Below are 17,065 nucleotides of genomic sequence, written 5' to 3' on the forward strand. Positions count from 1 at the left end.
TTATAACCGTGTTTATATTATTGTTATTTTTCACAGGCCTCTCCCCAAGACCCCGTGGGCTGACAAGTTAACTTTAAGCAAATGTCTTGTTCATAATAATTTCATAGCGCTTAAGTTTTACGGGTTACAGTCGGAATTTAGTTTGATAACCTGTACTAGAAGCACAGAGAGATTTACCATATTGAGTTTGCACTGAAGTGAATTTTACAGGATGCATAAATCATAATTTTAGTCTGATTTTTCTTCTACTACTACCGTGTCTTCAACGCTGACTTTAAAATACATTTTCTTATGGATTGCCTTGAGAAGATGGAAATATCAGTTGTCAGATTTTGAGATGGTAATTTGTAAAACAAATTGATGCAAAAGTCTGCAGAGTGGAATAGCTGGTGGAGGTGACGAGCGAGGCACTGGGAACATACAAGGACATTATTACTTTAAATTGTTATTATTGGTCAGGGACCTGAAAACTCAGTTGTAGCTCTGTGCTATATTTGTAAAATATCCATAAATAAACCATGCATCCCTGACAAAATTAATAGACCTGATCCAGACTTGAGTAGATTTGATACTTGGGCTATTTGTACAGTAAATAATAGACATTTCAATCTGATATTGTATGTAGCGTATTTAAGAGTTTCCTGCATGCTTATTAGGCTGGAATACAAAGAAATGGAATCTTGGACTTCATTGATGTAACTGTGTTTGTTCCATTACTGTCCTAGATTGCTGTGATAAATATGTGTGTCTGTGTATATATAATAAAATGAATGTATGCAATAATTAAGCATGCAGCAAATAAAACAAATATACGTAGGGTCCCGTTTTACTTTTCATTCAAGCCTTGTAACATGCACACACAATCAGAGCAAGTTAGACTTTCCTTAATTATACATAAAAACAGACCATTGATAACACAACTGTATAAATAATACCTTGCAGAAGTACCTTGAGCTGCAGTTGCAGACGTGTCTCTATTTGTCTACACATTTGGACAGCGCAATGTATACCCGTTCTTCTTTACAGTATAGCTGAAGCTCCATCAGGTTGAACAGGTACGGTCGCTGACCAGCAATTTTCATATTATTCCAAAGATTGATTTTAATTACAGATGCTCACTGACCCCGTGAACTGGTTTTGGTTTTGAATCTGGATTAGCTTCGTGTTTTGCTTTTGGCAAAACCGCCCTCGTGTGTTTTGATTTTGGTTTTGGATTTTTTAGAAACAATCCTAAAATATGCTAAAATCGCATAATTTTGCTCTTTTCTTGTTCCTACGTTATTCTTAACCTCAATAACCCTAATTAGAAGTCATTTGCAGTCAATTTTGACCACCTCACAGATCACAATATTATTTTCATACACTTTCGGGACAAATACTGCAGCGACCAGGCTGGATGGTAAGCGACAGAGCAATGACACAAACACACGGCAGTTCCTAGCACATCTAGGACACATTGGCACACAGCAGTGGCAGAAAAGAAAAATGTTGCAAGATGGAAGTGTCCTTGGGCCCTTCCTCCCACCCACCGTTATGTTGGATTTTAAAAAGGAATCCAAAAATCACGAGATCTGAGATCCGACGACGTAATGATGACGTTTTGCCTCGTTTTCAAATCCGAAAAAGCGCGAAAATACCGAGCCGGCTCGACTCGGTACTCAGATCTGCTAAGTTTGGGTATATTTGTTTCCTGGGAAATCGAGTCAGAGCATCTCTAATTATAATAGTAGCATGGTGGCACGGTGGTTAGCATTGCGGCCTGACAGCGCTGGGGTCATGAGTTTGATTCCGAGCAGGGCCCTATCTGAGTGTAGTTTTTACGTTCTCCCTGTGTTTGCATGAGTTTCCTCCTAGTGCTCTAGGTTCCTTCATCACAGTCCAAAAACACAGTGGTTGGTTATTTGGCTTCTAATGACACAGACCCTGGTCTATGTAGGTGATTTAGATTGTAAGCTCCAATAGGGCAGGGACTGATGTGAATGACTACATCTGCTCTGTACAGCGCTTCGGAATATGATCGGCGCTATATAAATAAATAATAAATTATTGATGGGATTAAAGGTCTGGGCATTGACTGAACCGCCCCGGCATGTCGTGTGTGTTTTGTTTTCAATTTAAGCCATTGAAATGTGTTTTTAATGTAGGCTTTGGGGCATTTCCAGGCTTGAGTATACATTTTCTTTCAAGTCCTAGATCTCTTGCTCCTTCCAGTTTGCCCTCCGTTTCAGGGACAGGAATACCAGGGAAAACAAAGAGAAGTATACCCATAGCATTATGCTCCTGCCACCACATTTTTCATTAGGGATAGTGCAATGCACAGTTTATGGCTTATGACAAACCTCGTCCCTATCATTGAGGACAAAAGTACAACTCTTGATCTCATCAGACCAGAGACTTTGGCCTGATTAAGGAAAGTAGGGCAAAAAATGAGTACGTTTTCTCCTGGACAAAACCATGTTACAATGCAAGGGGTGTGAATTAGTTTATTATTTTGCACATAAGATAAATACTGGCTGTTTTTTCATGTAGCGCACACATACTTGATAGCTTTATTTTTCCACCGAAATTTAAAGTTGATCTAGGACATTATCTTCGCCAACTATAAATCTGTCTCCATATTTTTAATTTAGCTCCCCCTTCAATGCAACATGGTTTTGCCTAGGTGCAAAGTTACTCCTTTTTTTTTTTTTTGCTTCACTCTCCTTAATGAATCAGACCCTATATCTGCACTTGATATGTGGGTCTCCCATATGCTTTCTCTCAAATTCCAAGGTGAGTTTCCATGTATATTTTCATCAATAAAGGTTTTCTTTTTGCTCCTCCTATGAAACACAGATTTGTGAAGTGCCCATTGTATTACGTACAGTTTCTGCCATGGAAGACTCTAACTCTTGGTAGCTAATCTAGGAACCAGTCCCCTTCTTGCACAGATGCTCAGTTTTGGAGGAGAACCTGTTCTAGACAAACTTGTAGTGGTGCCATGTTCTCTCAATTTTTTTTTTTTTTTTTACGGTGGACTTGACAGTGGTGACATAGAAATATTCTTACATCCTTCCCCTGGTTCAGTAGTGATGCCATTGTTTCCCTTCTCTTTTCCATTGTTTCCATTTTCTTTCCCATAATTTCTTTACCACTCCCCAGAGTTTTCCAGTCTTATTGAGGTGTGATAACCTCTTTACACTATAATAGATTAAATGAGTATGTGTGTGACCTTTGGGGCTGTGGTATGATGCCACTGGAGATATGGGCAGGTCTAGGAAGCAGAGGGGGGGGGGGGGAGAAAAGAGGCAAACAGGTAGCAGATGCAACCCCTTGAGAGCAGGTCAATCAGGCCATGATAATCACCTCTTTGGCACCAAAATGGTAAAACAGCTGTAGGATCCTATCCCAGTTATTCTAGGTGCATCACAAAACTGAATCATGGAGAAACAACCAATATGGAGTAAATGTATCAATCGGCGAGTTCTAAAGTGGAGATGTTGCCTATAGCAACCACTCAGATTCTAGCTGTCATTTATTTAGTACATTCTACAAAATAACTAGAATCAGATTGGTTGCTAGAGGCAACATCTCTACTTTTCAAACTTGCTGTAAACTCGCAGCTTGATACATTTACTCCTATGAGTTAAAGATTTTTAGTAGAAGAAAAAACAGACTATCATTATTTGCCTCTCTGTCAAAAAGATAATTTTAAAATGAGAGACATTGCTCTGGTGTCCCTTTATTATTCAGGAACCCGTGGTTGAGTTTTCGATTGATGCATTTGCTTTTTAATAACTTTACTGTTGGCCAAAGAAGAACAATACAATGTTTTATAAAGTTACCTGCTCATATTGGAAAGGATGCAACTATGCATGCACATGTACTGTCTATAACGGGGCCCTCCAGCACAGTCTCTTTTTTTTTTTTTTTTTTTTTTTTTCCTATCCGTTTTGAGAACAAAGGCAATAACTACTATTTAATGGGAAAAATAGGGAAAAAATAGTCAGTGCCTAATTATTTTTATTCTTTTTATAGATTTTCAGCATATTCTGCAGTGCTGTACAATTGCAGACCTCTACAGGTGGAGCTTGCAACCAAATTTCCTTTCCACAATCACAAAAATTATGTGGAAATCCTATAAACTCCACACAGCACACTGGTTGATTTGAACTCAGTTTCCCAGATCATGTTAGAATTCTGTCATTTTTTGGGGAAGGGGGAGGGGGGGATTGTGGGAATTATAGCAAGTACTGACCTTGGTTTTTGTAACACCCATGCCATCAGGAACAGGACACTGCCATCAGCAATTGAAAATAGTTTAATGTTTCTCTGACCGTTATTACAGCCAATGACTGTTGCAGCAGAGTAAGGAACGACAGGAATCGCACTTAGCAAGGTTTATTTAGATTGGGGACATACAATTGTAGCCAGATAATATTTCCTTCACCTTCTCCACCCCGCTTGCTTTTCATTGGTCTCTCTGGTGTTCCCTCCATGGCATTATTGCAGTTTTCAGCAATTCTCAGGGACCAGAAGAGTAGATTTTTTGAAGGGGTGATGTTCCCTACTGTATGTATTGGTCAAACTCAGAGGTGAAGGATGATACCATTGTTTCAATGTATTACAAGTTTAAACATACTTTGTACCCTTCTGCTAAAAAAAAAAAAGTTTAAAAAATCATCATATTTTTTTTACAAAGAGGTCATGCAAACTAAAGGAGATAAACTTGCTTTATATATCACATTGTTTGCTTCTGAAGGCAGAATTTTGTAATAAACCAGTTGTGTGATTTTTATTTTAATAACCATGCTTCGCAATGCTTCTTGAATACATGCCGAGGAAAAATGCATGACCTGTTGAGCTTGCTTTCAAAGCCGTTGAACTCATAAATATTTATGTGAGTTTACAATAACTACAGTATACATTAGAGGAAAAAAATACCTCCTTTTATAGTTTGTGTGTCTGTGAGCTGTGCTAATGGTGCCTCGTACTGTCCACAGACCGTATTCTCATAACGCGTCCTGGTAAAATACCTTGAGAATGCTTTTTCACAGCTATTTTGATAAGTGGCAAAAAAGGCACCCTACAGATTCTGTGATAATATGATTTATTTTTCAAAGGGCACCTCTAGGATATGAAGTGCTATAAAGAAGAAGAGAGAAAAAAAAATCCAGAAAAGTGCTTGGTCCTGGATTAATTCTGCTAAAATATAGTGTGTGCATGTATCTGTGTATGTATGTGTATATATGTATACACACACACACACACACACACACTGTTTATGCCTTGGAATGTGATAAATTAATAACATTTTGACATCTATATGAAATAGCAGTCTACACTAACTGAGGTCATCATCATTATTTATTTATATAGCGCCAACATATTCCGTAGCGCTTTACACTTGGGGAAAAACACAGTAAACTAATAAACAAACTGGGTAAAACAAAGAGGTGAGAAGGCCCTGCTTGCAAGCTTAGGTGACCAGGACTATTTAAGTTATTTAGTTATTGTAATCTAATAATGCCCCCTGCTCCCCAAGCAGTGATATATCTAGTATCTGTGTTACCTTGAACTAGTCCTGCCTGCCTATATAGACCTCAAGCCCTCTGTATTTCTTGGAACAACTTTAGCAGCTAATAAGCTAAGCTTTCAATAACACCCCCCCTGCCCCTCTAAACGATAAGTACTAATTTGAGTGCAAACTTCTTTCCCCTCCATTCTTGATTTTGCCAGATAAAAACAGATATATAAACCTAGGAGTATGATATGTTTTCTTTGTTTTCGCCAATGTAGTTTCAATTATAAACATTCGTGAAGAGCTAATCTAGAGTATGTAGTTTCATGTAATTTTTAAAAAAAAGACTTAGCCTGACTTTCCAGTACTTTGTTAAAAAGTAGTGTGTTCTGGCATTTTTTACTCCGCACTACCTCAAAAACTACACCCGACAACTCTGACTAGGGGTGCCGATAATATGGCAAAAAATCTTAAATGACAAAGCATAGCACGTTGGTTACTGGTTATACCCTGTGTATACTAGACACAAGAAATTTCTGTTCCTAAGAAACTTCAACTCTGCTGCTCAGAATCTGGCTATGACATGGGCCCACAGTGATGCTATATAATGCAGTACTACTTTCTTAAACAGATACTTTTGATGTCTGTTGACCACAATGGACTGAGACGGTGTTGTTTTAAATATTTATTTTTTCTTTTAGCTCAGTAATAGCCTTTAGGTTGTTAATGTACATATCCTCTCATATGAAATACCTGATCTCCGACCAAAACTTTCTATCTGTTTGTCAGGTGTTCTGTATAGTGACCCAGAGCTTTAGTTCACTGAGCCATCATGACCCAAGCTCCTAGTCAGGCTGGGCAAAGCGTGAGTACAAATGTATTTTCACTTCACTGGTGGCTTAAGTTAGCAATTTGTCAGAGTTCTGCTTGAATGACATGGTGGACTGTGCTATTTGTTATTACATCCATCAGACTGTCATTTTATATTAACCTTTTTTTTTTTTTGTTTCCTATTCTCTAATAAAATAATTACCAAGTTCAACATACATACTGTTACTCGTATCTTGGTGATGTACTCTAGTTCCTTTAGGCACAACATTTCTGCTCTTAGTTTTGCCAAAATCATAAAACATTTAATCTGATTTGCCAGTTAAATGGATGCTGATGACCTCAATAATGTCCAACGTGTGATTTTTTTTTTTAGTTTGAAAGTTATAGTTTCTGATGAGTCAACTTTTGTTGTTCTTAATGCTGTTTTATTTTGTTTTGTCATTAAACCACCAAGACTATGTAACACTTAAGTACAAACATGTCATGAAAATTATATATTATTTTATGATTTATATAGCTTGAATGATGCCAATACTATGCAATCCTTAAAATCCTTTTTGGGCTAACAAACAAAAAAAAAATTTTTTTTATTTTTTTTAGGCTTAAAAATTAGCTTATTTATGTATTAAGTCATCTATTTGTTTTAGCGTTTGAAGAGGGCATTCATTTATCTTCTTGCATTACAACGGTGGAACGGATGTCCCATGGCGATGTGGATTTCAGGTCTACAACCAATCGCTGCAGGTTTTATGGTTTGACTTTGAACCTTTTTTTTTTGTCTAGTAATTTTATCTTAGCATCAGTACATCCATAATGGTATGGCTATAGGTTATGTGCATAATTGAGAGAACCTCAGCCCTTTAGAGGAGCAGAATACCACTGAGGCATATACATTTTGAAGAGTCGCAGAAGCATGCCTGGAAAATGAGGCTCTTCACTATAAAAACATTAAGCCATAAATCATTTTGAAATTCCCACCCCAATAAATCTTCCGCAATGAAAACCTTTTGATACTCATTCGTTATTAATGACAAGGAGGACTTAATTCTGTTGGCAAACAGTAGTGTTCCAATTTTATACATAGCATTTAACAGTCTAATGAGAGATGAATTTATATGTCCCGGCTCCGGTTTACTCTCGCTGGAAAGTTTAAAGCCGTGGGTTTCTCTCTCTATGTATATCTCTTGTTTTTTTCTGATGAATATTAATGCTTATGAACAATCTGACACCTGAGCTTTGTCATTTTTTTTAAAAACGAAAGACGAAATTGCGCAGGTGGAATTTACTATTCTCTAATCCAAACGCTTCTAATGAGCACTTTGCTTAAAGGAAATGCTGTAATTTTAAATGGCTAGTCTTACTTTTATTATCCTATTGTTTACATTAACCGTAAAAGAGCAAATTTTAATTTAAATAGTGCTGCCAGTGTATTGCGTATGAGCATCCTTTTACATATTTCCTTGTAAATATCTTTCTCCAACAGAATAGCAGAGCTCAGGAAAAAAACTAGCCCAGGTGCCATTGTGAACATTGCTTTAGCTTAAAAATAAAAAAAGCATACACAGTAAATTTAAGATGAATATAAAAGTTAAGTTGCTGAGTACAAAAGCTGACTTTAGATAAGGAAAAAAAAAAGTTCAATATTATGAAACCCGTACTTTGTGAAAATGTTCTTTCTAATGCACAATAAATGACTAATAAAACCGGGGGAAAAGAGAGTAAGCAATTTTTTTTTACTTTTTACAGTTTCTAAACTAGAAATAATTTGTAGGCTCATAACAATACCATTCTGCAGACCTTTACAGCAATATTTATTTTCTTCACATATGTTGTTGCAAGTCGTATTGCTTTTTCTTCATCCTATATATAACTTGAAAGAGTGACTTTGTGGAAAGAAATTGAGATGACATAAGGGGCGAAAAACACAATGTTTAGAAGGTGAGCTCTGGGAGATTGGGGGCGGTGGTTTAAGAATAAGCGAAACGCGTCAGTAGGTGGTGGTGGTTTAATAATAAGTGAAACGCGTCACACGTTCCATTCCTGTTCCTTTCTCCGTTGTTGGAATAAAATAATCTTGCATGCAGCCGGTTGTTTGCTGCCCACACTTCTTGTTTGAAAGATAGTTGTGGCTCAGGTGAGCTTAAAATGTACTGGGTGCTTCCTGAATTAGGAACATGCTCCTGGAGCCAAGAGTGGACGTAGCTTTCTTTCTGTAAGGCTGGGTGAAGACTGCTTTTGGTTTTGGCAGATATAATAGTGAATATTATATGTAATACAAGTTATAGTACTTTGTAAAATATGGACATGGGGCCTGATTCATTAAGGATCTTAAATGAAGTCTCCCGGACAAAACCATGTTACATTGCAAGGGGTGCAAATGAGTGTTCTGTTTTGCACATAAGTTAAATACTTCATTTTAATTGATTTTATAAAAGCATAATTTGACAAAGTCGAACAAGTTTTACTATGTTCGAGCTGGTTTGCACCTGGGTGAGCCAGCTTTTACATGTTCGAGCTTTAAATAATTCTTTGTAACATTTTTTTTTATTTTTTTTTGCGAAGGACAAATTTCTAGTGTTCACAGATTTTTTTAAAATAAATTCTGCTTTTTATTATTTCAAAATATGATATTATTTTAAGTGTTTAAAAATAAAAATAATATTTAAAAACACCAATTTTAGCACCACTGGCAACCGCGATCGGCACATCTCGAAAGCTATAGGCGAATGTGAGCTTGAACCTCAAATTTGAGATAAATATGTAAATCGAATTTGAATTGTCGACTGCTGCAAGCATGCTCCTGACAATTAAACTAGAATGAGTTTTGAACCGTTTAGAAATTTTGTTTGATCTCTAGTTACAAGTGTTTCTGTCTCCTCTGAGTGCACTTTTATAAGGGGTAGACATTTCAGGGAAGAGAATGTTCTGGCAGAGTTACTGCTGTTAACTGATCTCTTTTCTAATATCCAAGTATTCACCTGCAGACAGTTTCTGTATAGCCACCACATCACCGATTGATCCATATATATATATATATATATTTTTTTTTTTTTTTTTTTTTTATTTATTTATTTTTTTTTTTTTTTTGGGGTCAATGGAATGTGGTGTGCCAGAATAGATGTGGTCTTGTCCTAAATGGTTGTGGCTTATATTGTCTTACGCTTTCAGTGGGGAATGTTGGCAGGTAGGAGTCCCACAGTCCGCTATGTGAAACTTAATTTAAGGTAAAGCTGCCATATATTTAAGGTAAAGCTGCCATATATAACTAGCAGAAATGGTTCAAGTAACGTGTAACAGAAAAGGAGAGAGTTCTGTCTAAGTCTCGCTTTTTAGTAAGATGATGATAGAAAATATGTATGCAACAGGAAAATGGTAGGAAAATCAAAGAAGTTACAACATAAATTTAAAAAGAATCAAAATTCTTTCATTGTTATCCTACAGAAGCAATATGCTTAAACAGTGGCCTTCCAACCCTGTTACAGCTGTCTATGTAGGTTCCTGTTAATAGTACCTCGGTTTACAGTGTATCATTTCCAGGCGAGGTGGCAGTGCAATAATGAATATATTGAGCAATGACCATCGAGCCTCTTGCTGTTGGAGGAAGAATCCTCTGGTGGGGAAATCTGGAGTCTAAGCAGAAAGATATAAGACTGTACTTTATTCCGCAGAAGTTTGGGGAAATCAAAAGTGGCTAGTATTCATTGCATTGAATTTATTTATGTACTACATGTCTATATCTTTTTAGTGAAATTTCAAATTCATCTCTGAGTGATGGTAATGTTATTCTTTACAAAACTGTAGCTGCGTGTTGTAGAGGGATTTGAAGATGGAGAGAAGTTTTCGGTACACAAGTGTCTGGGAGGTTTCAAGGAAAATAGTATTGATGTATTTGGTCTTCTCGCTACCACTTAAAAAGTTCTAACACTGCTGATACTTTATACATTTGTTCCGCTGAACACTCAGCTGTTTGGTTCTCGGGACTTTGTAAGTTTGTGATAAGTTATGTTAATTAAATGCAACACTAAAAGAAACCTAAGGTGTCCTTGGAATGGTTTGGAAGGCTACTTTAGCAGTGTGCATTATTTACAGTATAATTAATTCTGAATGCAAAGCACTTTATAGTACAGTGATGGAAAAGTGACACACTTCAGGGGGCGTGTGGTGTGACCCGCTAACCTTCAGAAGGGACGCACATTACACTGTATCTCGATAATAAGTTTAAACAATAATGTAATCAAGGAAAGACACCTATCTGTAATAACATATTAGCAGACGTTCTAAACAAATGTTACAAGGTATAACAAACGTATCTAGGAGCTGGGGGCCAGAATTGAGGGCTTGGTGGGCCGCCCATCACTGGTGTAGTGTTAGCAAAAAACAACTGTTAACAATCAATCCCTTAGTGCATATTTACAATTGTGGTACTGATATCCAGAATATAATATTTGGGTAGATTTAAACATGTTGAACTTGTGTTTTTCATCTTCAATTATGTAATATTGAAGCTCTGTCTTGATTTAAGGTTAAAACAAATAAGTTTAAAAGACAACAATATCTACAAAATAATTTGCTTCCCTATAATCCAATAATAACCTGTAATAGAAAATGTAGAGTTAACAGGAAAATCAGTGTTTTAAGTGACAATGGTCAGAGCACTCTTCACTGGAGTCAGACAAAGAACTGTTGCAAATCAGAGCAGGTTAGAATGTTAACACAAGCACAAATAATTTCATCTATGTTCTGTGTATCCTGTATTGACAAGATTCCAGTGGGAGGAGTTAGGCCAACTTGTAGCTAAGTGGAATATCTAAAAATTAGGAAAGCATTGGAGTGGGGGCTCTTGGTAAAATGGGTTGGGAAGATTATGGTGTAAAGTGTATCTTTTATACGAAACAAACTTCTTGCATCCAACTCGTAAGACTGACCCCAATAACATAAACAACTGCTGGAACCAATACAAACACTCAAATCACAATTCCTAGTCGACACCTGTAGTTATATATTTTCAAGACCGTCATGTCAGAGAGCGCTTATACTTATACCACTTTCAGATTGCCACCCCGGCTATATATTAGATAGATGGTGGGAGACAGTTCTCTGACCCTGACCAATACCCGGGTAGACCGTGTTCACACTGAACATGGGTCTGCCCGGGTCTCCATGGCAACATCACAAGAGGAGCTCTGATTGGCTCCTCTTGTGATATTTTGTTTTAAAACTTTTCAATAGTGTCGGTGAGACTGCGGTTGAAAAATCCAGGTTCCACCATTGACGCTGGAGGCTACCCGGGTTGGACCGGGAATAACCCTCCAAAAGACCCGGGTTTAATTCCTGGTTTATCCGACTCGGGCAGATGCAGGGACCCCCTTTCACACTGAGCCCATACCCGGGTCTTTTAGGCAGTGTGAAAGGGGTATTAGTGACTTACTTCATATAGAGTTTTTCCCACGTATCCCAGATCTGAATTTGAGTTTGAATACGGTGGGACTGAAAATTTTTAAGTTAATATAAGTCAGAATAGCAGCAGATGTTTTTAACTAGCTTTGGGGTTGAGATGCAGTAAGCTTTCATTTGCATGAGGAAACCGATTTAACAAGTAGCCTATTTTGGTGGCACTTGTACCTCTGCGATACCTGTTCTGTTATCATTGTCTCTGGATGGAGACTAACAGATCACCATTATTTTAAAAATGCTTTAATATATAAATGTTTGCTTAGATGACTGGTAAATGTTTTACATTTTTAAGAAGTTAAATGAGGGCAATTAAGGACTCTTCACTTTAGCTTTGGAACATTCATTAGTTGGTTCAGACCCTTGCTGCCACACAATGTGGGATAGTTATACTATTATTTGCTGGGTTGAACTTGACTGAATTGTTTAAAGAGTTCATTAAATCAAATTCCACAACACAGATCTAGACAATTAGAGGACAATTCTGCAGTTTGATTTTGCGTTCTCTTATTTAGGATTAGGGTAGTGAAAGATATGAAATTCCCTTATACTTTAATTGAGTGCAGTGTTTCTTGATTTGCATATATAATACATCTAATTTGCATTGTACAAGGCTAAATGCGTAACCCCACAGACCCTGCTGGTCACCCTACTGCAAACTTGACAATTGTATTTCTCTCTCTTCTTCCTTTTACAGTCTATCTAGATGATCCTGCCTATTAAAAATCAGTTACTAGATAACCTCTTTTTTTCTTTCTTTTTATTTAATGGGATTTAATTGTTGTAACTGTGTTTCTTCAGCTCTACATTTGAACTTCTCATTGAGGACAGTGCAGAAACTACCGTTAAAACAATGTCAAACGATTAATTCTCTAATCCCAATTCCTGTGAAAATCAGGGATGAAAGAGCCGAAACAGTAATGCATTTTATTTTGCGAATGATCCTTAATTTGCCATGAAAATAAACTCCTTTACTGTGGGCCGTTAATGAGTGTCTTTTAGCTTTAGGTAGAATTTGTACAGATTGAAGCGCTATGATCTTGAAAAAGAGAAGCTGGTTCTTGATTTGGTTTATATAGGCTGCCCTGTGAAGGTTTGGACTATATCTGTGAGCTGGCCACACAACATGGATATGTAATTGTGTGTGCATAGAATTCTATAATAGCCCTTAAGGGTATCTCCCTACACGATGGATTCATTTAACTGTTTCAGATGTTGCAAGTGCTATAATTACTATGTAATCTGGGGCCTGATTCATTAAGGATCTTAACTTGAGAAACTTCTTATTTCAGTCTCCTGGACAAAACCATGTTACAATGCAAGGGGTGCAAATTAGTATTCTGTTTTGCACATAAGTTAAATACTGACTGTTTTTTCATGTAGGACACAAATACTTGATAGCTTATTTGTACACTGAAATTTAAAGTTGATATGTGTGTGCTACATGAAAAAACAGTCAGTATTTAACTTATGTGCAAAACAGAATACTAATTTGCACCCCTTGCATTGTAACATGGTTTTGTCCAGGAGAGTGAAATAAGAAGTTTCTCAAGTTAAGATCCTTAATGAATCAGGCCCCTGGTTAGGACAGTGTTAGTTTCTTGGTTGCCTATTGAATTTGAAGAATTGCAGTTGAACATGCGGTCCCTTCAATTTAGACTTATGACCAGTATAGTACCGAAAGTACTGCTACTGTTGATGCTAATGCAGCTTGCTATTGGGCAAAAGGCAAAGTTTGTTAATCTAATTTTCTCCATGAAAATGAACAATTCACTTCTAAAAAGCATTTTTATTTGTAAACCAATCACAAATTAGACAGGTTGCTGTGATAAAAATTAAAGGACAATTGCAGTTCAGTGAGTCATGATTTCATTAGCCCTAACAATAACTGTTTGCATACTTTTATGTCCCACCCATATTTAGTTTAAATACAAAGGCAAACCAGATGAATTGGATATTTTATTGCACTCTTCACAAAATTAGAAGGCTTTCTCAATCACCCTTTTTGCAGTTTGGCATTGTCTACATTAATGGTTCAAAAGAGAAAATGTGTCAAAATATTGTTCTTACTTTTCAACATTTTAGAGGGTTTTTTTTTAACGCATAAGCGCTGTAGAAGTCTGGTTCCACTTTGGCGCTTTACAAATTATTGTTTGTGGATATTTGAAAGCAACACTTATCCATTGTTCAGCCTGTCTTTTAGACTGTCCTGCATGGGGTGGTTTTGAAAGGTTTATGTTTGACTGTCACTTTATTAAGTGATTTGCTAAGACAATTTCAATTAGTGACTTAATGCAAAACTTAGAGCCAAGTCATAGTTTCTATTGGTGTATTCTAAAATCTGTTTCCGCTACAATTTAATTTCATGTTTCACAAAATATTTTCATCGCCACCTTTTTGTTTTGTTTAGAGATGGCGCCGATAAATGGAATCTGCAAGATGGAAGAGGTCCTGATTAAGAGTGCTGTAGGGGAGATTCTGGTATCTGGATGTAAAGAGGGAGTACATGAGATAAAATTGCAGAATTATGCTGTCCTTGAACCAGGGTAAGTTTAATTCTTCAATGTCACCAACATATTTAGAAATACATTATTTTATGCATTGATGATTTTTTTTTTTTTTAATGCATATACAGATATTGTACACAGCACTGTACAGGCACAGTCTATCTGACCAGTTGATTTTCCATTTTTTTTTAGTTTTTGATGCCTGAGACACAGGAAGCCAAGACTTCAAACCCTGGTGTCTCAGTAATTGCTAGTACCCTTAAATACTGAGCTTGGCTAAGGCTAACATTATTTCATTTGTATTTATTTTTTTACATTTCTTTATTCATTTCAAAACCGCAATCCTGCAAAGAAGATTTTCTACTTTAAATGGCTAGTTAAGTATCTTTTTAATGGTGTATCTGATTTTTCTTAGCTGTTTTTTTTTACAAATCGTTATCTCCTTTTCAAAATCTTCTGGGTGGTAGATAGCTATGGCTGTCGGACACAAACGGTCTGCTATACAGACACAGGCTCACAGCTCTCAGCATGTCATGTGATGGCAGAGGGGGGTGGATTTTATACTGCAGACAGAGCTCAGAGGGGTGTTCTAGTTTTTTTTTATAGCCGGCCACAGAGATTTATGTTAAAAAAGAAAGAAAAGAAAACCTAATTTTTTCATGGGATTGATCCGTTAATAAGACCATATAAACAACAATGGACCTACGCTGTCTCTCATATACACACGGCACACCTGTTTAGTAGCTTCCGCCCACCTACAACACCAGGGCAGATGTAGATTTTGATAAACTCTGGTAAGGGAAAGGTTAGTCTGTCTAATAATGCAGGATTCTGCTCAAGGATCCAAGAAAATATTTCTAAATATTCAGAGGAGTCAATCCATGGAGACCAGACCTTTAAACAACATTTATGATATCATATTATAACCATAGATAACCAGAACAGTTGCCGTTCAGCCCTGTTAAAGATTAAAGATATTCACTAGACCCAATAGCATCACTCTGTGATCCAGATTTATAGGAATTGTCAATACAGCAACAATAAAATCAATAACTTTTCTCCCTGGAAGGATAGTATCGTAGGACATGATCAAATTATATGAAAGCAGGAGCCCTCCGTTCCATGGCATTTATGACATGTTCAATAGACCAGGGTTACATTTATGTAGCCTAATGTGAATAATACATGCAATGTATAAATCTAGCTGTGTCATGCAGAGATTATTGCTGTTGGAGGAAAGTCGAAAGCACTTTTTATATAGATTAGGCATATCCTCTCTCTATTACTTATATAAGCGATGAAGCACTAAATGATCACGTAAATACTAAAGAGAGTCGTAGACGGCCTCTTCTGCAGGAGTCGGACTTCTAGAGTTCCCGATTTGTATAAGCAGCCAGGGAAATTGAGAAGAGGCCTTGCGAAAATGCTGAAAAATGTAATTATTTTTATTATTGAGAGAGAAAAGGATTATTCCATTAGTGCAAAGGTGCCTAGAAAATAGCCAGTAGCCTCTTATGCCATAGGAGGTTCACACTTGGGGTTTGGATGCAGTACTCTGGTGGAGGAGGTGAGGGATTGACCCAGAGAGGAGTAAACGTGGACCACATATAAATCTGGAGCACAATACTTTATGCTCTAAGGCATGTTGTCCATAGACTCAGTAACCGGCTCATTAAACTGTGAAAACCAGAAGAACAGCCTGGGAGCTTAATATGTAAGGGTTTTAGGGTCGTTGCATGATAGTCTGAGAAGATTCACACTAAACAAAGCCCAAGACGGCACAGCTGAAATGTGTATTAAAATTTATGCCACGTGCGTAAGAATTTGTTCAATATATTACTTTATTTTAAAATGTGTAATAAAGTACTAAGTGATCATGTAAATATATTTTGATTTGTCAGCACCAGAAATTATCTCCTATGGTTTGCTTGAATGAACTATTGGTGGTATTGGACTAATGGTTTCAATTTTAGGCCAATCAATTTTAAAGGATTTTTTTTTTTTTTTTTTTACTTCTGGTGGTAGAATTGGGTTGTTTAATGTTGGTTCTGCCTTTCTATCGAATTTGGTTAAAAATCAAATGCATTATTTATTGATACCGCTGTGGATTCAGCAGTCAGGTGTACTCCGCTAACATTGGCGTCACAAGACTGGATGTGATGCTCGGACTACGTGATGAACTGTTCCGCCAGGCTTCTACTTGTTTGCTAAATATTATGTGGTTCATCCTGGTGTAATAATCCCCTTTTAAAAGACACATTTTATGATCAAACATGCATGTTTTCTTTATATTGATTTCTGAAGAATATTGTAATATTTGATGTGCGATATTGGCATTCAAAAAGTCGACAACCTTAGGTTGACAGTTCAAATGTTGACAGTATTATTAGGACAACACTGTAAACGGTATTATAGGGATAGAGTTGGGGATATTATTGTCGACCTAATAATACTGTCTGCGTTATTATTGTTGACTTTTCAACCCTGGTGTCGATCATGTAATTGTGGAACATAAGGACTGTTGAGTATAGGTTATTATTATTATTCTTTAAATAACTTATAAACCATCTGCTGATAAAGTGATTACATTGTGCAGTTCTGCAGAGATTGCTTTATAGTGTGTTTACAGATTGTATTTGGTCACTTGCAGGACATTTATGTTCCATAGCTTTGATTTAAAATAAATACAGATGTCTACTTCATAACTAATATTTACATTGTCCATCATTTAAATGGAACAAGGCAGGTTAAACATGGGGCTGATCATTGCTATGAC

General features: G+C 36.7%; 1 protein-coding gene across 3 annotated transcripts in view; it reads left to right on the forward strand.

Annotated features, from left to right (window-relative positions):
• MGMT (O-6-methylguanine-DNA methyltransferase) overlaps window positions 1-17,065 on the forward strand; it is a 311,488-nt gene that overhangs the window by 27,543 nt on the left and 266,880 nt on the right. For all 3 annotated transcript variants that reach the window (XM_075216003.1, XM_075216004.1, XM_075216006.1), the window contains exon 3: window positions 14,193-14,328. In XM_075216003.1, the coding sequence (XP_075072104.1) occupies window positions 14,193-14,328 (136 nt within the window). The remainder of the gene's footprint in view (window positions 1-14,192; window positions 14,329-17,065) is intronic.

Source organism: Mixophyes fleayi, chromosome 6 (assembly GCF_038048845.1).
Source record: "Mixophyes fleayi isolate aMixFle1 chromosome 6, aMixFle1.hap1, whole genome shotgun sequence".
Taxonomy (NCBI): Eukaryota; Metazoa; Chordata; class Amphibia; order Anura; family Limnodynastidae; genus Mixophyes; species Mixophyes fleayi.